General features: G+C 42.2%; 1 protein-coding gene across 4 annotated transcripts; it reads left to right on the plus strand.

Moving 5' to 3' along the window:
- Positions 1 to 27,757, plus strand: MATR3 (matrin 3). 4 transcript variants are annotated; one of them, XM_065691083.1, is made up of 15 exons: positions 104 to 172; positions 8,423 to 9,506; positions 13,658 to 13,719; positions 14,649 to 14,690; positions 14,916 to 15,019; positions 16,731 to 16,783; positions 17,216 to 17,341; positions 17,943 to 18,068; positions 18,256 to 18,426; positions 19,670 to 19,801; positions 21,201 to 21,244; positions 21,718 to 22,108; positions 23,734 to 24,130; positions 24,737 to 24,858; positions 26,471 to 27,757. In XM_065691083.1, exons 2-15 carry the CDS (start codon positions 8,616 to 8,618, stop codon positions 26,519 to 26,521), a joined length of 2,712 nt encoding a protein of 903 aa, XP_065547155.1. In that variant the 5' UTR covers positions 104 to 172; positions 8,423 to 8,615; the 3' UTR covers positions 26,522 to 27,757. The 4 variants fall into 4 exon arrangements, with proteins under 4 accessions (XP_065547156.1, XP_065547155.1, XP_065547154.1 ...); XM_065691082.1 differs by lacking the exon at positions 104 to 172 and adding an exon at positions 433 to 523; XM_065691084.1 differs by lacking the exon at positions 8,423 to 9,506 and having other exon boundaries at positions 1 to 172.
- The last annotated feature ends 53 nt before the right edge of the window (positions 27,758 to 27,810 follow it).

A 27,810-nucleotide genomic window follows, 5' to 3' on the forward strand; every position in this document is an offset into this window, starting at 1 on the left:
GGGCAGCCGCGACCCCCCCACCGGCGGCGGGGGGGGCGGAGCCAGGCGGCAGCAGCTAAGCCCCGCCCCCGAGCGCCTTCCCATCTGCCCCCGCGGGAGCGCGCGGACAATGAGCTGGGGACGAGCGGCGGGCTGGCGCTGCGCGGCTCGGCGGGGATCTCGCGAGAGCAGGGTGAGCGGCTCCCACCTCTCGCGAGACCGGTGCCTCCCCCCCCCCCCGCTCCTTCCCCTCCTCCTCCTCCCGGGCCACATCCACATCCACGCACGGAGGGCGGAGCGGCGCGGCGCGGACCGGACCGGGCGGCCCTCAGCAGCCGAGCGGCGCGGACCGGACCGGAGTGGAACGGCGCAGGAGCGGGGCGGCCGCCGCCGGGCACGTGAGCGGGCGGGCGTGCTCTCGCGAGCGCGGCGAGGCCTGCAACCGCCTCCCCCCACTTCAGTCCCTCCCTCAGCCCCTCCGCGCCCCCCCCCTCCGAACGGGAGCCGCCGCCGCGGTCCCTTCCCGCCGCCCCTTGGCCCGCAGGTAGGAGCGGCGCTGCGGCCCCCCCCTCCGGCCCGCCGCCACGTTAACAACCGGGGCTGGCGGATGCCGCTCCGCGAGGGAGGGAGGGAGGGGAAGGGAGGAAAACGTCCGTTAGGAACGGCCGGGGGTTGGGGGGGCCGGGCCTGGTGAGCGGCCGCAGCGCGCATGCGGAGGTGCCGGGCCCGGCCCGCCCGGTGCGGCGGCCCCAGCGCTGCCCCGAGGCCGCCCGCAGCGCCCCCGCCCGGCGGTGCTGCGGCCTCCGGCGGGCGCGAACAAAGCCCCGCGGCTCCGGTGGCCGCTGCCCCGGCGTGGGGCTTGCTGGGCTCGGGGAGGGGAGTTTCCGTTCGGCTGCTCAGTGTTGCCGCAATTAAAGCGTGTCTTTAGGGGTGATCCCAGCTAAAACCACGCTTCGTCCCCTAAGTGGAACTTCACTGCAGCGCCTAGGAGCGCTCGTGGTAGCCTCGGAGTCGGCATCTCTCCTCCGCAGCCCCCAAAACGTGCACTCGGAAGCTGAACATCATGTCCATAATCTTCCTAACGTGTTTGAAAGCTGTTAGCCTCAAAACCTGCCGGGTTTGATGTTTATCCGGCATTAACAATTAATGAATTGAGCCTTAAGAAGACTGGCAGTGGGAGCTTCCCTCTGACTCCTCTTTCTACTCAGTTTCACTTTCATACGATTTAGGCTGTGGTAACACATCATGGTGCAGGAGTTTTTGTATCTTTTTCCCTCCTGTGGTGGATTAATAATGTTCTCTGTCTTTGATGTACATATTTTGTTTCCAAAGTCAAAATAATGAGATCTGAAGTTCACTTATGCTGAAAAGAAGCATAAAAGTTGTAAAGAACTTTCTGGGAACCTGAAGAGCTGCTTTGTTCTGATAAATGAAGCATTTATGCTATAGAAAGAAAGCTGAAAAATCCCTCTTCTAAATGTGAGGCTTTTCTCCTTCCCATGAGTCATACCTTTGGGAAAAAAGTGTTTGTTACTGTTTTAAACAATTGAATAGTCTTTATTGATTTTACTCAGCCTTAAATTCTTCAGGCTTTCTGAGCTGTTGGTGGAGTAGGTGGTCCTGACTTTCTGGAGTAAGTAGGGAGCAACTCTTGTGGAGAATTAAGTCTCTTCAAGTAGTCTGTGTGGGTTTCGTGCCTCGGAAGAGGAAAAGGGAGTGTTTTTTCCTAATGCTATACAGAATGTTGATCCAATGGCTTAATCTTCCTGGCTTTTGAAACGTGTTAATACATTGAAAGCAATACATTAAAATCATGTGTTATTTTGCTCAAAATGTAGTGTGATCTGTATTAACACTTGTATTACTGAGAAATGAATGATCTTCTGTCTTGAATTTTATCAGCAAGCCCACATAATGATTCATTACCGAATTTTGTGGAATAATTAGATTTGAGTGAGGATGCTACCACTTGAGCCTGTGCGTATGTGTGCTCAGTGGTAACCCAATCTCAGAATTTTCATGTTGTGCACTGGGTAAAGGGGATGAAATCTGACCAACACTTGCAAGAATTGTGATTGCTTCCTCACAATTCTGGCGAGGTGGTGATGCTATGAGCCTTCTATGTGTGTTTGTTTTAGAGAAGCTGTCTGCCATTTCCAGTGTTTTGCACATACCTAGGGAGTACATACATTCCAGCACTAAAATGATGGGAAGAATAACCCAAGAGGAGTTCCTAAATCCATCCTTAAAATGTGAATATCCATGTTCCTAAAGGTAAAAACTAAAAACCAGTTAAGAAGGGTCAGTCTCTGAGAGTCCAAACTCAGGTGTATGGATCTTGTATGGCTATGATGATCCATACAGCTGAAATGTGATTGCCACCTGTTTCATTCAGGACTACACCTAAATAAAGATGCTCATTAATATGATTGGAAATAAAGAAGTAAATATTGTCCTTTGCCCTTCTCTGTGTCTGGCACCCATCTCTGCAGAGAGTTCTGGTGAATGTGAAGGTATTTTGTAATGTAATGCTTAAAGTGTTCTGGGTAGCTCAGCAAATCTGGGGGAAAGCTGCTGGAAGGAAAACTGTGAAGAAATTATTTCCATTCAGTTCCCTTGTTACTTTCTGATTGCATTTTCTTAGCTTCTCTGCTGTTTGCCTTCTTCCTGTGTGCTCTGAATCAACAAGTCTTGAAAACAAAAGCAAATTCCTCACAATATTTCTGAACTAATGTAGTTTGCAAGTGTTGAAGTACCATATTGTGGAGTCAGAACTTGAATAAGAGTTTTATTTTGAGCACTGAAACAGTCACTTGATTCTCCTCTGCAACTAGAATACATCTCAACAACTGCATGCAAGATCTCAGCTGGGAAAGAATGTGATTTTATCCCAACTCTGGAAATGCCTGGAGGCATCAGACTTAACGTTCCCTGAACTAGTCAGAAGCTTTTTAATCACAAGAGTACAAAAGTGTTCTGTTTTGCTTGAAAAAAAAAAAAAAGACCAAGGTAGAACTGGTTCTCTGTTACAGTGATCAACTCTCTGACTTGGTCTTTGGATTGCTACAGCTATTATTTTTAGGGTATAATTATGGTGTGTTCTGTGGTTGATATCCAGGTTTTGGTGCCTGTGAGGCTGTTGTTCATCTGCAGCACTGATGTGAATGAACAGCGATCGTGTCCTCACTTTGCATGAACGTATAGGCATTGGTACCAGATCTTCCAGCCTAAGATCCTCCATTTTTCCACTGTGACTGGTTTTGGCAGAGCCCTTCTCTTGAACCAAGCCTTGATGGCCTCACGGAGCTTTTTGGAAGTGCTGCAACCTGTGTGCATCCACCTTATTGTAGAGTTGGAGCTCAAAGGTAGTTGCCAAGAGTAACCTTGCAATTAGTGGGAAAGAGCGTCTAGAAGCCATAGAGGTAATCAGTGCACATGACAGCAGTTACTCTGTATGTTCCTGGATGTTTCTGTTTTCCTTTTCTGAAAGCACACATTTTTGTGCCTGTCTTATTCTTTCTGTAATGTTCCTTAGACTCTTTTTTACTTCTGTTGTTTCTGTAAAGGGATAAGTGTGCTCTTTTCCCATACACTCTTACAAAAAGAAGGATGCTGGAATTTATTAGATTATCTAATGAGCGGAAATAGGAATTCAGCATCTTTTACGGTGCTCTTTTCTGCATTCAGATGTTAAAAACTGTAAATTCTTCTAAGATTTTTAATTGCTAAACTAGTCATTTTAATTCCCCATTTATAAATAAGTCTTTTTTTATATGTTATACTTCTGGTCTGAAGCAATCCTCTGTTATAGTAACTTCATATCTCGGGTTTTTATGTGTTCCTCTGGTCAAGCGAGTCACTGAGATGAAGCTGAACATAATCCTAAGAGCTGAAACTTCCAGTTGTTCTGCCTGGAACAGGTTGGCTAATCTGCACACCAGAAGAGCACTTCCATCCAGTGTGCCAGTGCTGCTTGAATTTTGAGGGCATGACCTTTGAAGATCAGTTGAACACAATGGGTTGTTTTCTTGCTTGTGAAACAGCAATGTTAAATTACCACTCTGAACCCTCCTACCTGAAACGGTCATCTGCATTTTCTCTGTGTAAGGCTGCAACACAATTCCTCCTTTGCCTCTGGAAAGACAGTGGCTTTTTCTGCATTGTTCAAGTTAAAGTAATCCTCTAGACTTCAAATACCTTACGCTTGGTCAGTCAGCAGCTGGAAAACATCTGCTCCTCATTCCTTGTGAGTTTTGGTTTTCACACCATCAGTTCTCAGCACAACATGGGGAGCTGTCCGTCTAAATCTGTCACTTCAGCTTCTGGATCTCTTCTACCGATAACCTTGGAGATGGTTTTGCCAAGAACCACATGAATTCTTCGTAGCAGAATAGGTTCCTGCAACAGGGATGGAGAAGAAGAATGCATAGATATTTTTTATCCGAAGAGCAAGAACTCAGGATGTGAGACTTCTCTGAGACCTTTTTCCCAAGGGTGTGCAGTCTTCAAAAGCCTTGTGTTGTTACAGACTGAGGGGGTGTTTTTTCAGCTTGCAGGTTAATTCATGCTTTTAGCAGAACTGAGTTTGATTTGGTGAAATTCAGTGTGTGTTCTGAGAAATTTTGGTTTTGAGGTGAAAGTGAAACTGACTAGAAAGTGAAAACGGAGATTTTTCATTTTGGTGACTTTCCTATAAAGAATGGAACAGGAATGGGGGGAAAGATGAGTTGTTCTAAGAACAAGCTTCATGTTAAAGCCATCATGTGTATGCACAGGCTAAAGAGCCCTGGTCGGTAGAAGGATTAGGGAGGGAACAATTTTCAGCCCCCTGGTGTTCCACAAAAGGTGATAATCTCAGGTTGTCATGTGCAGCATGATCAACATGTCCCAAGAATTCACTGAATTGAACTGTTTTCAGGAACAAAACTAATATTTATATTGAGGCAGTTCTATCGGTTTTATTGAAGTTTATAATGAGTTTTATACAAAAAGAAAAACCTTCTGTAGGGTTTGAAAATCGGCCTCATTTTGGCCTTTATTTGGTCCTAGTGTATTCTGTAGGATTCAAATTTCTTGGTTTTGTTGTCTGCCTTTACAGAAAACTCTTTTGCAACTTGTAGATACAAAATGTGGGTGTTTTTTCATTGTCTGCATTTGTTTGGAAACCTAATAACATTTTGACTTTCAACTTGTTTCAAGATTGCTTCGTATTACATGTTTTCAAATCTTAATATGGCCAAATTTCTGTCCACAGCTCTTAAAAATGTGTATCTGAAAGCCTGTCTGTTCCCAGGGTAGCTAAAATGACATGAAGAACAATTAGCATAACACTTTGTACTCTGCTAAATCATGTCTGGATCTTTAGACAGCTTTGTTCAGTCAGACTCATCTTGCTGCTGTGACTCAGTGGATGGCACACTCGCTTAAAGCTGGCATGGGTCCATGGGAGCCTGTCTCTACCAGGTGCTGACATGAAAGCTTTCAGAATGTGAGCAAGGCAAGAAATGTTATTTTGGAATCATGTGTTAAACCTGGCCATGTGGAAGTTAAACATTCTTTGGTATGATTTTTAGAGCTTTTCCCCCACTTTGCATTGTTGTCTTCATCTAATCTTAAAGAGTGGGGGGGTAGGAGCAGAGTACAGCAGCTATTGCAAGATGACAGTGAATGTAGTAAATAGTGATTTTGTGAGGACTCAGTTTTTGTAAGGACTCCATTCTAATATCTAATGAGGTGCAGGGCAGTTCACTGGCCAATATTACATTGTCTTCATCATACTGTCTTACTGTCCCTTCATGCTTTTTCATGAGATTGTCACTGTTTCTTTGTCTTGTCTGTGTTGTCTTCCCCCCCCTATTTTATTTTTCCCTTTGCTTCTCTCCCCTATGGGTGTTTGCAGCAGCCAAGCCTGGTTATGTAAAATCTCCCTGTGTACACAGGGTCACCTCATGGCGTGTCATCAGGTTCTCTGCAGCCCAGGTCCATGCCAGACTAGGTTTTGTTCTCTGCTAATCTCTGCAGCGCAGCAGACAGTGAACTGCCAATTGAAAACTGTGACAGGAGGATTAGTGAGCATCTGTTCAAAGAGAAAGGGCAATGGAGAACTTTCCTGATCTAGTGAGAACTTGAATGGTGCAAGACCTTGCATTAATGGCAGGATGCACCGTCCCTTTCCTGACTCTGCTGTGAATCACTGTGAGGGTCAGGTTCATAAAGCCTTCTGGAATACCTGATGTTATGAAGAACCTCGTAAGTTCAGTTTTAAGCCATTCTGTAAGTGTGTGAATGAGCTACAAGGGAATTTATATGTAAGAATGGAAGGAGTAAGGAATAACCTGTAGAGTTACCATTCAGTACTTTGAAGATTACTGAATGTGTGTAAGATAAAACAGGTGCTCAGGTGAATATTAGTATTTCTCTCATGGTTGAACTCAAGTGTTTACTTTTGCAACATAATTCTTAACGGCTTCCTGTGCAGGGATCCTTCAGTGTGGTCAGCTTGTCCTGGCTATCTCACTTAGAATGGCCTCCTCTGCTCTCCCTGTATTCTTGTTTTACTGTTTTCCTCTGAAGCTTTCTGTCCTCTGCCTCAGATACCTTTAAACTTATTTCCATGCCCATGTTTCTCAATCTCTTAACCTAATATTACGTACTCAAGCTTACTTTTAAGTGACTCCATGGTATGCCAATCTTAAAAGCATAGCTGAAATACAAGTTTAGCTATGCTGGTAACAGAGTATGTAGCAAACTGTGTGAAGCAGTATCTTGGTTATGTATCTCTCATAGAATTAATTGATTTTTTTTTTATAAATGAGTAATTTTGTAACATGCTGCTACCCAGAAAGAAAACCCAAGTGTGATCCAACTTAAAGTCGGCCCCCACCCTGCGTGTTATTGAAACAGGACTCTAGATTGAGTAGGCAGTCGGGATAGAGACCTGCTCATAACCTTGACCTTTTTTCTTCTGTTTCCAGTACAAGAGAAACTGCCTTCTGCAGAGCTGGTCTCTTCAAGGGAGAATCCTTGCTTTCATTTTATCCTTTCCATTCCTCCCCAAACATGCCTGCTCTCTTAGAAGCTGGTTTCATTTGGAGCTATGCAGTTTGTGCCTGTTTCTTTTTCCAGTCAGTTCTGTGTTCTACATGTGTCTGAGTGGCAGTGCTGGAGAAACAAAAACTGCTCTGCAGAGATTGAAAAGGGCTTTACTGCACGGGGGACCCAAGAACAGCGTGTTCCTGGTGACATATTTTCATGTGTATTGAATTGCTTTCAATTTTGTGCATCTGTCCCAAGGCTGAGAGAGGATGGGGGGAAGAATTACAGGGTATTTCTACTCTGCACTTAAAAAGACCTGCATATTTTATGCAATATATCCACTGTACTATAAAATATACTGTGGGAGTTGAAACACTGTTTAGTTAAAACTTCAAGTTGATCCAAATATTGAAATCCTAGGTTAGTATTTTAGTAGGACACAGGGCAGATGTAACTCTTACAAGTGACATCTTAGGATCTTTAACTACCACATGTGGTCATGGTATCAAAGTGCTGGGGCTGAACCAAAGAACTGGCATGCTGGTATGAAACAGGAACACCACACCATTGTCCTGAGGACTGGCTGGTGGCATTGTGCTATCTCCTGACTCACCTGGTGTCTCTTTCTGCTGGAGCAGGGTTTTCCTTGGAACTCCTGTCCCAGTACTAAGCATAACCTTGTTTAGCTTGAGGCCTGAGAATACAGGCTGATGGCAGAGCTGCACTGTAACAGAGTAAAGAATCCCTTCTGAAGTGCTGTTAGCAGCATAACTGCAATTTGAGCAAGAGGTCTTGTTTACTTCCCACAAAAATTAAACCTTATTTTTCTTGTTCACATCTGTCTTCACATCAGTAATTGGGATTTTACGGCATAAAGAGTGAATATTATGTTTGGTCTTATTTACCAGATCTTACAGCAGAAACTTTTTGCCCAAGCTTCAATTACTTTTAACTTCCTTTCGTCCTATTCTGTGGTGGTATAGGTTTCATTTTCAAATGTGTTATATGCCAAAGTCATCTTGGATTCTGTGGGCTTATGGGGTTTTTTTTTGTGGTCTTCTCTATATAGTAAAGTAGGGTATAAACAAACCCATTAACCTGAGATCAAGGCTTACATGCTTGTAAACTTTGGATGCTCTCAGACATCCCAAACTTCCGAAATTCACTTGTCTTCAGTATGAAAGTGGCTTTTTGTGCGAGAGGAGCAGTATGTATAGGAAGCACTGCTGTGTTTTTATCTGAAATAATATATGTAGGTTCTGGGTGCCTCTTGAATCTGTTAAGTTATGTAATAAAAGCCTTGTAAGATTGAGATCTTTTAATGTTTTTTTAGATCAACATGATGCATAAGTTTAAAACTGCATCTGTTTAAAGGGATTTATGACTAAACCTGCTTGTTTTTCTACAGAATTGTCTGGTGTTTCTCAGCTTGAAGAAGATCTGCAGTCATTATTGATCCTCTTTCTTGGCGTTACCATTTTTGAAGTGAAGTTTGCCTAGCTTTCTAGTGTGAGCTCTCTTTTCAGCCATCTTAAACCAAAACAATAATAATAAAGGAAATATTTTTTTGATCCATAAAGTAGACAAGCTGTAGTTCTACAATGTCCAAGTCATTCCAGCAGTCATCTCTGAGTAGGGATTCACAAGGTCATGGGCGTGACCTCTCTGCAGGAATAGGCCTTCTTGCTGCTGCTACCCAGTCTTTAAATATGCCAGCATCTCTTGGAAGGATGAACCAGGGTACTGCACGCCTTGCTAGCTTAATGAATCTTGGAATGAGTTCTTCATTGAACCAACAAGGATCTCATAGTGCACTGTCTTCTGGTAGTACCTCTTCCCATAATTTGCAGTCTATATTTAACATTGGAAGTAGAGGTCCACTCCCTTTGTCTTCTCAGCACCGTGGAGATGCAGACCAGGCCACTAACATTTTGGCCAGCTTTGGTCTGTCTGCTAGAGACTTAGATGAACTGAGTCGCTATCCCGAGGACAAGATTACTCCTGAAAACTTGCCTCAGATCCTTCTACAACTTAAAAGGAGGAGAGCTGAAGAAGGTTATGGTAGAGATGGCAGATCATCCACACGGGAACCACCATACAGAGTACCTAGGGATGATTGGGAAGAAAAAAGGCATTTTAGAAGAGATAGCTTTGATGATCGTGGTCCTAGTCTCAACCCAGTGGTTGACTATGACCATGGAAGTCGTTCTCAAGAATCTGGTTATTATGACAGAATGGATTATGAAGATGACAGATTAAGAGATGGAGAAAGGTGTAGGGATGAATCTTTTTATGGTGAGACTTCGCATAACTATCATAAATTTGACAGTGAGTATGAGAGAATGGGTCGTGGTCCTGGTCCCGAGAGATCTCTCTTTGAGAAAAAGAGAGGTGCTCCTCCAAATAGCAATATTGAAGACTTCCATGGATTCTTACCGAAGGGTTATCCCCATCTGTGCTCTATATGTGATATGCCCGTTCATTCTAATAAGGTGAGTTATGCACCAGATACTTCTATTTTCCTTTACGTTGTAGTATCTGTTCTGTTTTTACCTATTTCCTTAATGATTTCTATAGCCTGGTTGCTTTTGAAATGATCTGCAAGTTGGTTTGACAGTGAAAAAGGCACTTGATTATTTACACGGTAATTGTTAACAAAACATTGTAAACCAGGGCTTTACATTAATGTGTTTTGTTTGCCCAGATTGCTTAACTTCAAGTCAAACAGCTATCATCTACTGGGATATCTTATTTATATTTTACATCTACATGTTCTCTTAACCACCAAACATCTGGCATTCATGCAGGTTTGGGGTGGGGTGTTTATTTTTTGTTGGTTTGGGGGGGGTTGCAGTGTATCTACTGTGCTGTTCAGGAAGCTAGTTTCAGCTCTCCTCCGCATCTGTCTTGATTGCTGATTTGTATGTAGTTAAGATGCATTCTTGCACAGTTCTGCTTTTTCCCTGTCCAAAGGGAAAGAGTTAATGTAGAGCCCTGGAACTTAATTGCAAAAGTAAAAACCACGTTTTAGATTAGCTCATTCTTGCCTTTTTAATTTCACTTTAACACTTTATCTCATACTATGGCTGAAATTTGTCGTCATTTTTCTCCTTTTTCACAACTTTCTTAGACACTTCAGACTCACTTTTTATTGTCACATGTTGCATCTCTCCCTGTAGACTCTCCCAGCAATCAGTCTGCTGTTGCAGTATCCTGCGCTGTGTTCCTAGTAGTGTTCTTTACTTGGCTCACAAGTAGAGTGGATCTTCGGGTATATTCAGTTATGCTGAGACTTCCCTCTTAGTTTAGCCACGAGTAGCTCAGCTCTCTGCAGAGGTAGCAGGTTACTCCATATGTATCCCTGTGTATCCAGATGTTATTTTCAGAGCCTTCTCACTTTGAGCTTTTCCAGTTTTACTCATCTTGCTGGTTTTCAGTATACAGCAGGCAGTTCAATTGGCTAATGCAGTGTCCCTCTTGTTATGATTAGTAGCTGATTAACCTTCAAATGCAAATATAATACATGCTGTTACTGTAAAATGGATACAATGTGGAATTGCTGTTACTAACCATTTCTTTACAGTTACCTCTCAAAAAGCACTGCTTCTGTACATCTCATCTTTCTGACACCCGAGAGTTACTCTGTCCATGCAAGGAAATGATCAAACGAGCCTTAGAGCCACACACTGTATGACTCCAGCTGATCTGACAGTTTATGAACTTGTGTTGCTTTAATTGCTTTCGATATAAAATAATCACAGTAATCCGGGTTTCTTGTCTCCTGTATTTGACCTTTATTTTCATAGAAGGTTTTAAGTGTTAACGGTTTAGATGCCATGCTCAGGTCTGTAAAAGGACTTCATTTGGTTAGATTGAAAACATAAACTTCTGAGGCCCTTGAAGATGGCAACCAGTAATCCTGTAAGTAGGGTTCTTTTTAGCACTTTATTTTAAAGCCTTGTGCTTCTTAGTTTGCTTTGGTATGCAGATCTGCTGAAAGGAAATCCAGTGTGAAATATCTTCCCAGGTATGAGAAATACCAAATTCTTTTGACAGCATAACTTAAGTGGCTGTAACTTCTTCTGTAACATGTAAACCCATCCAGTTTTTAGGAATATGCTTTGACTTAAACTGCTAGTACACCATAAAATATTTGAGATTGGATCATCTGTGTCTTAGGACCCACATTTGGGCTTTGTTTCTAATAGCAGAAATCATGACACTATAAGAATTTTTCTCTTTCTCTCCTTTTTTCCTCTGCTTTGCATACCTGACAGTTACAGGATATCTTATTTTGTGTCTCCCACAAAATTGAATCCAGTTGCACTTGTAATCTGATCTGAACCAAAATGTATGGAAAGCAGAAAGGGAATGCTTTTCTTAGCTGGGACAATGTACAATTACTGCAGTACCAAAATCTCATTTTCCCCACCTCCAAATAAAAATACGGATTTTTGGAAGGGTATGATAGCGCAAGGTGTGTTTGAAGCCTGAACAAGGGGTTAAACACCCTTCACTGGCAGCCTAATCCTCTGCTTTTTTCTTATTTAGCCATGTTCTTAACTGCTGCTTTCAGCTGATGTGTGTATATTTTAAGGCCCAGTTTGTTTTCTGTCTAATTGTGAGATAAAGTGTGCCCCAGTTTCTCTAGGCGCTTCGTCATTCTGATCCCTTTCTGAAGGAGCGAGGTGTTAGCTGTGGAGGGGTTTTCTCTGCCAAGGAAAAAGGCTGCTGCAACACAAGCAGATGAATTTGGAGGTTAAACACTTGGAATGGTGGTACATCCCAAAGGGAAAGCATGGCTGTGTCCCTAATAGAGGGCTGCCTAAAATTAGGTTCTTAAGTTTGGCCTAATTTTCTGAAGAACAGTTTGTCCTCTTGCTTGTATCCATTGAGGCAAAAGGTAACCTGAGTTCTAGGAACCTCAGCTCAGATTGTATGTACCTTAACTTTGTTCAGCATTTGTCAGTATCTAGTGCCCTGAAACCTCAGAGGGATGACACTTTAGACTGGGTAGAGGCAGGGAGGAAATTCCACATTAAGAACTTAATAAAAAGTTAATAATGTAGATGAGCCATTGTTGTTCTGCAGGGGGGATCCTAAGTTACATGTCAGATCTCCTAAAGGCATTTGAAATGGAATGAGAATTTACATCTCCCAAACTTTGCCTTTAGTTTGTAGATAACCTCTGCTTCAGTTTATAATGATAATTTACTTAAGATAGCTTCAAAGCATGTTATAGCTACCAGAATTGGCCACTGAGGCTTTACAGATTATGCACCCAAATTTAAAGGGGTTTTTAGTGTTGAAAGAACTCTTTTCTGGAGGATAGTGCTAAAACTAGTTAGCAACTTAAACTGAAGAAACTTTTTTTAGGGATTAAATGCTTCCTAGGTAGGCTTGAGGGATTTTTATCCTAATTACCATTGTATTTATTAATTTATAGTTGCAGTTCCTACATATTGTGCAGTTAACAAGAAAGTGGTGCCCTCATATCTGGATAAAACGAATGAAGGTTTCATCTTGCTCCATGTTATATTCTGTGTATTATGGAGTGATATTGTAAAGTAGCTTAAAAACACGATGGGAGATGTTAAATCCAGGTTTTTGTCCTTTGGAAAGTACAAGGTAGACATGTAGCATATGGAAGCCCTTAGGAAGCCTTGGGAGTGTCTCATTGTACCTAAAGGGATGGCTGTAGAGTGGTGAAAACGAAACAGCAGGAAAGATGAGGGATTAGGAGAAACATCATTTGTGGGTGCTGTGCAGAAATACACATGGAAAAAGCGACAGAAGACAGTTGCTGGTGCAGGATCCATATTCACAGTTTTACAGATGCCAATATACCACAAACTAGTACTGTTACTTGTAAGAATGTAAGCAACTGGAGATGTGGCACGTTGTACTTGGCTAAAGCAGGAGTCTCCCTGTCTGCCCTTCTCTTGAATAAAGAACTCCATTTGTAATGACAAAAGTCTGCAAAGAGAAAGCAGAAGGCTCTCATTCCATTCTAGTGCTAAAGCCAGAACTAGGAGGAGTTTACCTGGTGATTTGTTTCAGTTATAATGATGTTGCTCCTCCTTTGTGCCATCTTGATTTAGATCTCATTTTTTCCCTGATTATTCCCCTCAAATGGTTCTATATTTTTATATATCTCCTGTACACTTGTGGTTTGTCCCCAGCTATGCACTTTGATTTCATTCAGTCTTTCCTTTCTGAATTCCTTGCAGTTTCTTGGCTGCTTTATGGTTCTGAAAACCTAAGTGCTTTGTTCACGTTAACCTTTAAAAGCCTGAGGAATGAAGCAGAGAGTGGAGGAAATTCTAAAGTTACTGAGGACAAAAACAACCTCAGTATCCAGTTATAAAAGTTGCAGTCACAGTGATGTGCATGTCTGCTGTAGCAGTTCCCCCGGTAAGCTTTGCACCTTGGAGGCAGGATAAGCCCATAGATCTCAAGGCGTTGTTCATCAGACACCTTTTCACCCAGGTTAGGAGTTAAGAGGTGGGTTCAGTTTCAGTGTCTCTTGAAAGCACTACAGAAAGATTTTATCTGTGAATTTTTGATACTTCAGCTTAGAACGTTGTTTTGTTAAAACTGGCTTCCCAAATGGGGCTGTTAACTCTTGTTTACTTTGCTGCAGGAGTGGAACCATCATATCAATGGAGCAACTCACAGCCGACGATGTCAACTGCTGCTTGAAATGTATGAATTCCAAGTACAGTAAATACCCTTGTGGCATGAGGGCATTTAGGAGCTTGTAATCATAGAGTCCCGGAATGGTTTGGGTTGGATGGGACCTTGGAGCTCACCCAGTTCCAACCCCTGCCACGGGCAGGGACCCCTTCCACTGGAGCAGCTTGCTCCAAGCCCCTGTGTCCAACCTGGCCTTGAACACTGCCAGGGATGGGGCAGCCACAGCTTCTCCGGGCACCGTGTGCCAGCGCCTCAGCACCCTCACAGGGAAGAGCTTCTGCCTAAGAGCTCAGCTCAGTCTCCCCTCTGGCAGGTTCAAGCCATTCCCCTTGGCCTGTCCCTACAGGCCCTTGTCCAAAGCCCCTCTCCAGGTTTCCTGGAGTGCCTTTAGGCACTGGAGCTGCTCTAAGGTCAACCCCGGAGCCTTCTTTTCTCCAGCCTGAACAAGCCCAGCCCTCTCAGCCTGTTTCCATAGCAGAGCTGCTCCAGTGCTCTGATAGTCAATTATGTTGCACAAAGCAGGCTTAGAAAACATGGTGTGTGCCTCTTGGGGAATAAAACATCTTAAAAGAGCATCTTCAGGAGAAAAGGGATTTGTGTTCATAACTTTTCAGTCCTGCTGATCTACATGGAACATTCGATCTAAACAGCTGAAAAACTATGGAATTTTGTAGTAGTCACACCAACTTCTAAATTTCTGTTGTGAAACATTCCATACAATTTGTATTATAAATTGGCAGACATGTTACCTGCAGTGGAGGAAGCTTCTCTTTAAGAACAGCACTTAGTCAGCAGAGAAGCCTCTTGCAGTGGTCCTGTATTGGGCAGAGTTACCGTGTACTTAATCTGTGTTAATGTGGAAAGGGATCACTGCTTGTAGGAAAATTACTACGTAGGCAGAGGAGACTTTTCTTAATTTTTTGTTTGTTTCTTTTCAGTTACCCAGAATGGAATCCTGACAGTGACTCAGGACATGGGATGTAAGTAGAAATGAGTTTTAAAGACATTCGTAATGTTTTATGTGAAACAGCACACCTCCTTCTTTTCAAACCAATACCTCCCTTTGTTTTCTACTAGCCAAAGAGCACCAGTAAAAGCAGCTAAAGCTGACTTCTCCTTAAATGCTCTACAAAAATCAGAGGGGTTTGAGAATGAAGGCTTCGGTTTCTCGCTTTAAAGTTAAATGCGCTTTCCCCTTTCTCTAGGGGTGATCCCTTCATGTTGCAGCAATCCACAAACCCTGCACCAGGAATTCTGGGGCCACCACCACCTCCCTTTCACCTTGGAGGACCTCCTGTTGGGCCAAGAGGTAACAGCAGCTGGCACCTACTTCTACAAGACATAAGTTCTTGATATTTTTTTGCTCTTCTTGTTCTAAACCACTGATAAAACATTTTTCTGAGCAGTGGAACTGAAATACTTGATTCCCTCCCTGACCAAAGACTAGTACAGATCCCATACTTCCTCCTTTCTACCATCTGTTAACGACCAGCCACATCATTTTGGCTGGGTTCTTATCTATGTTTGGTTAATCCACACATGGGTTGGACTTGCATTTTTTCGTGTCTGAAAGTTCTTTGTCTCTGATTTCTGAGGTATCTACATGTTGGTGGGTTTTGTTTTTTGTGGAACTTGCAACAATTCAACGTCCTGAGTGTTTTCCCCCCCCCACACTTAGTTTCAAATTAATTTGACAAACAGATTTGAGCAGCAAGTGGGGAATGGAAAGATGGATGGTGCGAGTCTCTTCTTGGTGTGAAGGCAGGCAACAAAACAGTTGATTTGCCTGGAGTTGTTACTTCCTGCCTTTGAAATAGTTTTTAAAAGAGCAAAGCTGATCAACTGATGCAGGTATCCTGAGAGAGCACAAGTATTGCAGATACTTTAAAAGAATTTTTAGATGATAGATGCATTCGTACCAGATTTCATTAAAATAATACTGTTAACTTCCCAAAAGATCTCAGACTTGACTTTGAGCCCAACTATTGAAGAGGCTTTCTTAGGCATTCTGATAGAATTGGTGTTGGGTTAGAACTAAACCTAGCAGTCTCTTTTTACACCTAGAACCCCAGCTTAAAAAGCGTATCTGGGTTAAAGAGATCTCACATCTTTGTGACCTTCTGCTATGGCAAATCTCACTCAAAAACAGAAGAGGTGGGGTTTTTTTCCAACAGGTTTTACTATTCTCAGCTATTTCGTCACATCAGTAAATGCAGCTTTGTCCTGGGTTCAGCAGTAACAGTTATTTTTCTCCTTTTTAGTAGCTGGTGCAGTGCTGTGTTTTCAACTTTAGTCTGAGAACAATGCTGATAACACCGATGTTTTCAGTTGTTAAGTAATGCTTACCCTGATCAAGGACTTTTCAGTCCCATGCTCTGCCAGAGAGGAGGGGCACAAGAAGCCAAGGGGGGACCAGAGATACAGGACACCTGGCCCAAACTAGCCAAAGGGGTATTTCATACCACTGCATGTCATGCCCAGTATAGAAACTGGGGGGAGTTACCCAGAAGGCCCAGATTGCTGCTTGGGTTGGACTGAGCGTAGGTCAGCGGGTGGTGAGCAATTGTATTCTCTCCTTGCGTTATTTTCCTTATTATTGGTGGTAGCAGTAGTAGTTTGTGTTATACCTTAGTTACTGGACTGTTCTTATCTCAACCTGTGGGAGTTATGCTCTTTTGAATGAGGAAGAAGTGGGGGAGTGAGCAAGCGGCTGCGTGGTTCTGAGCTACTGGGTGGGCTTAAACCATGACAAGCTTTTTCAGTGAAGTTAAACTGAACAGAATGATCAGGAAGGGAGACCTCAAGTTACAAGATTATTAAACATCCTTTTTTGGACTGTAAGGAAATAATTAGGTTTTAAAATCTGATGTCATTCTGGTTTAGTATTACAAGTGACTTAACTTGATTTTGTGATTCTGTATCTAATCTGTGATTCTAGCTGTTAAGAACCTGTGAACACGAGACATGTTAACACCAGTCTTACAGGTTGAACTAAGCTTGCTCATTCTTTCATTTCTTAGGAGCTGGAAACGGAAATATGCAAGGACCGAGACACATGCAGAAGGGCAGAGTGGTTAGTATTAAAAGCTTGATGTTTAGGGGTTTTTGAAAACTACAGTTTTATGTTATATACTTTGCTTTCATAAAGTCTTTAAAAGCAAGGGTTTATAGGATTTGTGTGGATATACTGAAGCTCCGGAATAAGATTGCGGTATCACTGTGCCATGTACTCTACAGAATTACAGTTTCCAAACAGGACAGACTCCATTTAAACATTCTGTTACGAGGAAGCTGTGGGACATGAACACACAGGCAGCTTTGGCACTGCAGGCATCCTCCTCTGTGGAATCCCTGGAGCTTCAGTGCTTTTATAATATGCATCTCATTTTGGTTACTACTAAAAAAAATACAACCTAAGTAGAGCAGAGCCTTGGCAGACTCTTACTTAGAGTTTGCTGATACACATTTTCTTTCCATCCTGTGATGCATGCTTTGTCTTCAACAGGAAACAAGCAGAGTTGTTCACATCATGGATTTCCAGAGGGGAAAGAACTTGAGATACCAGCTGCTTCAGCTTGTGGAGCCGTTTGGAATAATTACAAATCACCTGATTCTAAACAAAATCAATGAGGTAAGGTGAGGCCCTTCAGTACTGCTGCTGCCACTGCTCAGTGTCCTTGGTGTGCTTACTGGCTGAGCTTACGTTTTTAGAAAGACTTAGCTACCAAACATGTCACCATGGTCACACGTGTGAAAGGAGAGTGACCAGTATATTTCTTTCCAGAAATGCTGTATTTTACCTTAAATATTGTTACGAAATCCTTCTGGTTGGTTGCTCATGGCTTTCTCAAAAACACCCTGTGCTTGCAAATTCCTGTCTTGTTCTCATACTCTCTGGAAACCTGCTTGGTCTTAGTTTGGGTTATAGAGAGTTGTGTTTTGAAGTGTGGAAAAAGCCAGTATCGCCACAGGAGAGAAAAAACAGGAAGCAATTGAATGTTCTGAATCCAAATCTAGGTGGAATGTAAACAAATAGTTCTATTTGTGCACCTAAAGAAACTGTGTGAAATCCATGCCAGGCTCTGCAGGTCGGTTAACGTTGTAACCAAAAAGCATCAAAAGTGGAAACTGCATCTCCTTTTACAGGAAAGCAAGGGAGAGCTTGATATTTGAAACAAAAATATGAATTCTTGAAGGAGTAGCACTTAGTTTGGTCATTTGTATGATTTCAGGCATTTATTGAGATGTCAACAACTGAAGATGCCCAGGCTGCAGTGGAATACTACTCAACAACACCTGCACTGGTATTTGGTAAACCAGTGAGGGTCCACCTGTCCCAGAAGTACAAGAGAATAAAGGTAAACCATTTTTGTTTTAGCAGCACCTTATTTTAATCTGGGGCAGACAGTGTTCTGAGGCACTTGTGTTTAATTTGGTCTCAATTTATGGACTTCTCAGCTGTATCATGTTCATATGGGACACTTGCCCATGTATATTTTATGTAGTATGTCCTTAAAAAACTTCATTCCCTCTTTTGATTTTTAGAAACCTGAGGGGAAACCTGACCAGAAAACTGAGCCACCAAAACCAGAGCTTGGGCGTGTGATTCACCTCAGCAACTTACCTCACTCGGGCTACTCTGACAACGCAGTCCTCAAACTGGCTGAACCCTATGGGAAAATTAAGAACTACATCCTCATGAGAATGAAAAGCCAGGTAGCAACCCTAGGGACAGGCAGGCCTGAGGGCTGGAAATGGAGGTGTTTAACTGGGAAGAAATGCTGTGCCTTTCACTGGGACATGTGGAGCCTCTCTGCTCTAGCAGAGAGATGGAAATTATTAGAGGTCTGTGTAGGTGGTGCTTGGCTATCAGCTTACTGCAAAATGTTACTGGAACGGGAGCTGCTTTAAAAAGAGCACAGGCCTCAGCTGTGAAGATGATACATTTACCACTGAGGCTTATTTTTGTTGTTATGCAGATTTTTAGGAGTCTTGGGGTTTTTTAAGGCTGAAAAAACATCACCTATGAAACATGAACAGATTCCACTCTTGCATGTCTTTCATTTGCCCTTGATTTCTGATTCTTCAAAGCAGTCCTGCTGTGGCTAGTAAAATGTTTTGGATGTGTATGTACGTGAGTCCTATAAGTACAGTTGCTGTGTAAGCTGGATGCAGGAACAACTTTCTTCTCTCTGCTGGCGATGCTCTAGCCCAGATGACTTTTTAAAAGCTATTTCAGCAAACTCAGTGTGCCACAGGCTTTGTTTCTCAGAGGACAACTCCCAAAGCTCGGCTCATACACGAGCAGTTGCTGCCTGCTCCAGCCTTCTCTTGAAAGATAACAAAATGGGGAGTGTCTTGGCTACTCTGGAATTCCCAGATACTTAAACACCAAATAAATGAGTTTCATTGTCCAGATGCTTCTTGGCTCACAGAATCCCAGACTCCTTTGTGTTGAAAAGGACCTTAAAGCTCATCCAGTTCCATCCCCTGCCACGGGCAGGGACCCCTTCCACTAGAGCAGCTTGCTCCAAGCCCCTGTGTCCAACCTGGCCTTGAGCACTGCCAGGGATGGGGCAGCCACAGCTTCTCTGGGCACCCTGTGCCAGCGCCTCAGCACCCTCACAGGGAAGAGCTTCTGCCTAAGAGCGCATCTCAGTCTCCCCTCGGGCAGGTTAAAGCCATTCCCCTTGGCCTCTCCCTAAAGGCCCTCATCCAGCGCCCTTCTCCAGGTTTGTTGTAGCTCCTTTAGGCACTGGAGCTGCTGTAAGGTCTCCCTGGAGCCTTTTGTTTGGAATCAAGCACTTCAGTAGATTGGGAATGTTTGGAGAGGAGGATGGGACTGAATCTTGTAATTTCATTTCAAACTTTGGACATGCTGTGTTTAAAGTTAAATACCTTTGCCTGCAGGAATACTGTGCATTTCAGAGTAATTTCAAATGTGTTTTAATATTTCCAGGCTTTCATTGAGATGGAGACCAGAGAAGATGCTTTAGCTATGGTGGAGCATTGTGCCAACAAAGCGCTTTGGTTCCAAGGCAGATGTGTGAAAGTGGATCTGTCTGAAAAATACAAGAAACTAGTGTTAAGGGTAGGTAGTAGGTTTAGTTCTTTAGTTGCAGTTGAAGGTATAAAGTGAAGTAGAAGAGAACTGTTGCTTGCTGGAAATTCAATGCCACAGGTAAAATTGAAGGATTTGCTTTAGTGTTTTCTGGCTCTTTAAGTGCAGTCACTTGGTGCGAGTGGGATGTTAGGAGGCCTGGTACAAAGCCAAAAGACTTTTCCTTTCAGATTAAACCAAGCCAACCAGCTACTAGAATTCAGATTTTGGAGAAACTGGTGTAGATTTGAATGAAAATGTCTCTGTTTAGAGCACTCTGTAAGGTTTGGTATTTCACTCACCCTCTTCTGAAAATGATCAGTGAGTAAAATCCAGCTGGGCAGCATAACTATGTACTCCTGTGTTGTACACTTAAGTCTTGACTTTTCCTTTCACAGCTGCTGGTTGGTTTGTCCATTTCATTGTACACATACTCTTGTGTACAGTAAAAAAAGACAATGTCATTAGGACTTCTTTTTAAACTACCAAGTATTACAACAGAACATCCTGTGTTGGGTGCCAACCAAAACCTTTCTCTATAGCACCAACCAAAACCTTTCTCTATAGCACCAGCAAGCTTTTTGTTTCCTACTGTGGACACTGGCCCCAACTGCCTAGATAGGTAGATTGTCTTATCTCATCTTTAAAAATAACCTTTGTGAAAACTCAAATCTGTAACTGCACCTTTGCACGTGCAGCTCACATAGGGAGGGAAGGGTTGGCTGATAGCTGCTTTTTTGCTATCGTAAGACCAGGCTAATATTGTTGTACTTACAAGACTTTCTCTGTCAGATTAGGACACTAGGGAGAAAAGCAGGAGAGATCTGAGCTGTCACACTGTCTCAAAAGCATAAGCTTTCTGTGTTGTGGACATGGAGAAATCTTATGATTGCACATGGTCATGCACCAAAAATTAACACTTTGGGGCAAATGCTAATACTTGCCAATGCACTGAATCACTGTCCATGCTATTGCCATACAAATGGAATTTCCTGTTCAGTAACTCGTAAATAAGTGGTGTGAGACTGCTAAAGCTTTTCCACTACTAAGGAGAAAGGGAATAGATTGACTGATTTGTGCCATTGCCTGTACCACACTGTGCCAGTTCACAAGCAAAAGAGGAATTGTGCGTGTTTTTTCAGGATATCCCATTTGTTTTGTACTGAATACCTGATAATTGCTGTCAACAAAGACATGGGGGTTTTGGTTGTGTAAGGTCCTGTCTAACATAACAGCAATTTAATTGGTTGGTAGGTGGGCATGGTGAGAGTACCTGTGGAGTAAGATAGTCGGAAGTGCTTGGCTAGTGTGCTGTCTGGTCTGGATTAGTGCTGCAACACCTTTATCAACACCTCTGCTGTGCCTTACACATTCTGCTATTTCATTTTAGATTCCAAATAAAGGAGTTGAACTGCTGAAGAAGGATAAAGCCAGGTAATGTCCCATTGCTGAAGCATAGTGTTGCTTAACGAAGTATGAAAACACCTAATCCAGAGCATAGAAATTGGACAAAAGAAGCCAGGCAAGCTCTGAGATCAGACTGCTGTTTGTTGTGCCCTGAGATTAAGTGTTTCTCTTTTGCTGCTTATCCTCTTCCTCTAATGATGAGGTCTCACAGCCTTTTCAGGCTCCTCAGGAAATGTTTTCCAGCCCTCGGTTAGCTTTGCCTTCCTGCAATTTAAACCTATGAGCAGTTGTCCTGTCTTGTAAGGACAGTTCTTCCTTGCAGCAGCCTTTTGCATATTTGAAGAATAGGATCCTTCAAGGTTTCCCTCAACCTCTTGTTTACTGAACTAAAATGCAATATTTCAGGCTTGTCTAGAGAAACAGAACCTGACTTTTTTTTTTGTAATGTAATTTCTGGGCTCTCTTAAGGTTTACAAGGAAATGTTCTTTGTTCTTTACAGAAAGAGAACGTATTCTCCAGACAGCAAAGATTCTCCAAGTGATAAGAAGTCTAAACCAGACGCTACTCAGAAACCTGAAAGTGGCAATGTAGAAGATAAAGTGAAAGAGGAGAAACAAGATGATGCTGCTGAGCCGTCGGGCACTAAAAGCGCTGCACAAACAGACCAAGATGAGCCCAGTTTACTCCTGGAGTCTGAAGATGAGCTGCTAGTGGATGAGGAGGAAGCTGCAGCACTGCTGGAAAGTGGGAGCTCAGCAGGCGATGATGCAGATGTTGCCAATTTAGCTGATGTGACTACTGAAGAGAAAAAGGACACACCTGATGATGTGACCGTAAAAACAGAGGGGAACGTTGCAACCAATCCAGCAGCAAAGAAGAAGCTTAAGAAGGTAATTGTACAGCAAGGTACCCAAGTGTGGAAAGCCTTGGCTAGCTTGAGTAGCACACCACAGTACATTCAATTTGAGGTTTTCTTCTATGGGTCTTTAAAACACTTGTGTGCAAACTGAGTGCTAAAACTCTTGTGAAGAAAAAGGAACATCCCATTAGATGCAACTTGGAAATGGAATTGGTTATAAATCCCTGTTTCTATATAAAACTATTAACCTGTGGACTTCTACCAATTTTTCTTGCCTTCACCCCTTTTTTGAGTAACACTGAGCAGCCAGGTATTGTGCTCCCTGAGCACAGTTCTCTTGAGTATCTCTTGAGACTGGCTGCAGTTACTTTTGGAGAACAGAGCAGAAGGATGACATTCAAAAAGTTGTTGGGACTTGAGGTTAGCATTTGTGCATACAAAGTTGTATGTGCATCTACACTTTATGCTTCTCTGGAAAGGGGAGCAAGTCCATTTCCAATTAGCCAAGGCCCATTTCCAGTGGAAGGTGGTGGTGGGGAATAATTTCAGGGTATCTTCAGTCATCTGCTTGCTGTGAATTCCCTTTTTCTCCCAGCCAACCCCACACTCTCATGGGTCTTTATGCCCTGCCAGCTGCTCTTTTGATTCATACTCAGTTCTGTGCAGAAACATGTAAGGTTTTAGTATCTTTATTGACTTGGAATGTTGTTTTGCAAATGAGTTATGCATGTTCCTTATTCTTACTGATCGAAGGGTGCATGGGTTTAACCCTGGAGGATCCTTTGAGCAGGAAGCTAGTTACAGTGTTGGGATGAATCCTGCCAGCACAACCAGGAGTGATTATTTCTCATTATGGGCTGTCTGTTACGATAAACTCCCTCAAAACCCAAACTTGCTTCCTTGAAGACCTGTATCCTTAGGGCACAGATGCAAAGCTCAGTGCTGTTTCAGTGCTACTCAGGACTGCTGTTAGTTAAGCCTGTGGAGTACTGATGTTTCTGGCAGGAATGCGTCCCAAAAATCAGAATTCAAACAGAATCACTGTCTTATAATGAAGCTGGGTTTTAAGAGACCACCGCAGTTTGAGTGGTTGGTGCTTCTGGGTTGTTTTTTTGTTCTTTAATGCAGAAGCTCCAAGTTTTCCACTGGTTGAAAAAGAGATGTTTTTTTAAATGTACTTCCATGTTATTGATGGGTATCAAATTGTTCTGCTAAAGTTTTACTTCTTATGAGTTTGAAAATCTTGTGTAATAGTCTCAAATGGGAATGCACAAGCTTTGTTTCCAAAATGAGTTCCACTTAAAATACTGTTGTTGAAAGGACTTTTGAAAAGTAAGATCAGAGTAAAAAGAGTAATGCTGAAATTACCACGTGGAAGGTCAGATATTGGTATGATAAAACAGCGAGCCCTTGTGATGCAAAAACCCCATGAATTTATTCTGTTCTAAAACAGAACTCTTGATTCTGGGTCAGTAGGAACACTGTGATGCTTCTGCTTGAGTAACATCTTCAATGAGTGAGGTAGGTCTTGAAGGAGGAACTTTGGGTGGTTTTCCAGGGAGTTTAGAGAAGATCTTTCTCTTCTGAAACTGAAAACTGTTTGAGGGGAAACATGTTAAGCATAAGCTGATGTAAGGAAAACCATTTTCTCGACAGCGCTACGTGGGAGGCTTTCCACGGAGCATGGAAGGCTTTGTCACTCTGGATGAAGTTGGTGATGAAGAAGACTCAGATCATCAGAAACTCCGCAAGTCAGGCTTGGTGGTGAAAGCTGCTGCCAAAAACGATGATAGTTTGGCAGAAATCAAGGTAGACAAGATTGAGGAGGCAGAACAGGAAAATGAAACCCTAGAAAATGGAACCAAACCTGAAGATAACTTGAAGGCTGAAAGCGTTGAAGCTTCAGACACCACAACAGCAGCACAGGATAGCGAGAAAAATGCCCATGAAAACACAGACACCCAGGATGAGCAGGAAACAAAGAGTGTCCAAGAGAAAGCTCTTGTTCCAGATGAATTCAGGATTGGGCCGTACCAGCCAAACATCCCTGTTGGTAAGGCTGTTTCCGTTTCTTCTCAGATATGTCTCTGTGCATTGCAGTAGCATTTCTCATTTCATCTGCCTTTTATTTCTGGCAACACATTGCCTCTGAGCCTTCCATTTTAGGGCTTCCCACTCTTCTCCCCTTCTCCACTCCTCCTCTAACCCTAGTATTTCCTTTCTTTTTTTTCCCTTATTTCCATACAGTTCTCCATAACACTTTCCTTTAGGTAGAAATTAAATTGAAGAGGTATATTTTAGTGACACAGATTCAATTAGAGGCACCAATCACAACAGTGGTGATAGTTCAGATTCATACTAAATACTTAGAACTCCAAACTGATCACAGAACGTTGTTAGTTCTTTTGAAGGAACCAATAAAATGGACCCTTAAGCTGAAAGATTGACTTTAAACTTTAAAATTCAAGAAGAGCCTGTACATATTTAGTTGTTAGTAGGCCCTGGCTTGACTAAACTAAACCAAGGACTTTGGAAGATAAAGCAGCTTTTAATGTAAAGTGAATTATGGTTTTAAGATTCAGCTGAAATAACATATGACATGAAAAGAAATGATGTAGAGTAGATCTCTTAGTTTATTTTGTGGTGTTTACTTCTCTAGGTGTGAATTATGTGGTACCCAAAACAGGGTTTTATTGCAAATTGTGTTCCCTGTTCTACACAAATGAAGATGTTGCAAAAAAGACCCATTGCAGCAGCCTTCCTCATTATCAAAAGTTGAAGGTAAGGCAAAAACTTGTTCATTTTAAATGGCGTGATTCTTTCCTGGGGAACAGATCTGAATGAGACTGCACTGAGGAAGAAAAAAGCTGTTCAGGGAGTGGAAATTGGCTATTCTGTAACTTCTAACTCAAGCTAGACCTCTTCAAAACTTCGTCTCGTGACTAGAATACACAGGATCCACATTTTAAAGATGGGCTCCAACATTTTTGTTTGTAAACCTGGATTAAAGAGGGCATTCCAGTTGGAGTCAAGGCCAGGCTTAGCAGTAGTGGTGCAGAGTAAATACAGATGACTCAAATCCCTTCCAGTTGTCCCTTTGAGAGTGGTTTTAACCAGTCAACAGAGCTTAAGCTGAAGTTTTTATATCTTTAAAAAGGAAAAAAATCCATATTTGCAACTTCTGATTTTGTGAGCATGTTTTACAATTCCCAATTGGATTAGGTATCACATGATTGCATGGCACGAGTGATAATGCTGCTGCTCTATCTTTGTGTACTGTGAGCTGCTTTTAAATACCACCTCTGAGAAAGGGAAATCCTAAACAAAACTCTCATAGTAATGCAGTGTGCACATAAAGTGACTTAATCCCAGTCGATTACTGAGCTGAAAGCAGACCCTGGCGGTCTGAAAAGAAAGTGGCACCTCAGATGCCAAATCATTTGGCAGATGCCACTCAAATCATTTGCTTTCTCCCTTGCAGTAATAGGGAACCCTATAAAAATACAGGACCTTGGAAGGCAGATGGCACAAATAAATGGCACAAAGCAAACAAGATTGTCAAGGAGCAGATCAGAAAATCAGTTCCCATGCAGAGTCTTGTAGTAAGAAACCCCACCTCATCCATCACCCCATAGCGTGTTTTGTTTTCGTTTTATTTTCCATTGAGGTACCTGGTTATGGGACTTTAAAGACTTGATGTAAAAGGGGAAGTGGGGGAAATAATCCCAAGTTATTAACTTTACCACTTACACCTGATTTGATTTGCTTTATCCATGGCACAAATGACTAGCGAGCTGTGCTTGAATGATTTCCTAACACTGGTGTGGTTCTAGAACTGGGGAGGTAAGGAGGGGTGGAAATGCAGCTTTTATTTGGCAATGGCACTTCTCCAGCTGGGAGTCTTGGTCACTGTGAGAGCAGTAAGAGTAAAGAAAGAGATGAAGTGATACCGTTACCAAATGTCATTGAAGCAGTAACAAATTCCTCCAACTTCCAAATAACTCTTCTTTAGAGAGGGGAGATGTTTTGTCCCTGATGTTAGAGATGGCAAATTCTGACCAGGTAAGTGGCACAGTCACTGGCATGATTCCATGACACAATCAGAAGTCATTCTCTGGGTCTGCCAGCCAGTAGGGAAGGAGAGGCTGGCAGAGGCTGCCCCTCAGTGTTTCCTGGTGGCAGGCTGTGTGTTCAGTGACATGGTAACAACATGGTGCTTCAGAGGAGCTCCACTTCAGTGTACAGGGAAGTGCCAGCCTGTTAGTTACAACCTTTGCAGTTAATAATCACAGATACTACAACTTTAGAACTGGGTTTATGTTTCTATTACTGATGTTGTGACTGTGAGAAACTCTTTAAATATATCCAAAATCTGATTGCTTTCTTTTAACAGAAAATTCTGGATAAAATGGCAGAAGACCACAGGCAAAAGAAAGAAGCTTAAAAGGAAGGAAGGATGTAAGGAAAACAGTGGCTTTGTTTTTAATGTTAATCTTTTATAAAAGCAGTACCAGTAGTAGATGGAAATACTGTATTCTTTTTTGTTTTAGTGAGATACAGTAGGCATTATAGGTCTGTTCATGTGTTAAATGTTGCAGCAAAAAAAGCATATGCAGTTAAGTTAATGACAGAAATCTGTTCTTCATGTGAGAATGGCAACAAGCTTTCGTTTTGACACTTCAAGCTATTAAAGAAAAGAATCTTGCACCTTTGTGGGAAGCTCATCTATGGGAAGAAAACTTCTTCATTTAAGTGGAATTTGCTACTTTGGAGCTTTAGAAATTGTCTTTCAATTCCATTCTCAATAAAATATCAAAAGTAACACTGTATTTCTAGTTTCTCTAGAACATTCCATGTTTCAGTCTGAGCCTAGCAGGTATTTAATTTCCAGTGTAAGGCTGTCATTGCATTTCACTTTTGAAAAGTCTTTCAATGTAAGTTCCATTTTTAAATGTTGAATTGCAGTTTCTTTTAATGTCACTGCTGTTAAATAGCTAATAGGAGAATTAGAGATTAGTCAGCTTTAGAACTTTGTGCTTTTTTTGCCCCCTAAGCTCTTGATAGATTTCTTATTCAGCTACTCCGTGTATATTTAGTGCAAAGTAAATGCCTGTTCTTCTCTGACCAGTATTATTTCCTTGAGCTCTCCCTGCTTTTACTTGAATCCTGTAGCTGTCGTACATCTCTAGTACATCCAAAAGCAGCATTCGAGTCCTGAACTGTAAAAAAGTATCTTTATATTCTTCACATGTAATTTTTTCATACCTGCATTTTAAACCCAGTTTTGTTTAAAATCTGGTTTTGTCAAGAATCTTTAGAATTGTGCTCTTAATGTTACCTGCACATGTGAGATGTGGACAGGAATATTTGCATGTGTAACCTGTGTTTATCTGTAGTTTCTGTTATTTACTGCTTATTTGTGATTTCAGGTTACTAAAGTGATTTACCAATAAAGCTAGGCGCCAGTACTTTGTTATAGCTGTTTGGCATGTTAACCAGTGTGTTACTGAACTCTTGACTCCTGTGTTCATGATACCCCACTGAACCTCTAGCTCTCTTTTTAAAACTTGCATGTTTTAACACCTGTGAGTTAGCAGCTTGTTGCATAACTTTTTCTTTCTCTTTCCTAAAACCTCTTTCGGTTCCAAACAAATTAAAATATCACTTGTTAAAACACTGACAGGTATATTCTGCTGACAGTTTTATTTCTTGAGTGTTAACGGCATCTCCGTC

This window comes from Lathamus discolor, chromosome 10 (genome assembly GCF_037157495.1).
Source record: "Lathamus discolor isolate bLatDis1 chromosome 10, bLatDis1.hap1, whole genome shotgun sequence".
Lineage (NCBI taxonomy): Eukaryota > Metazoa > Chordata > Aves > Psittaciformes > Psittacidae > Lathamus > Lathamus discolor.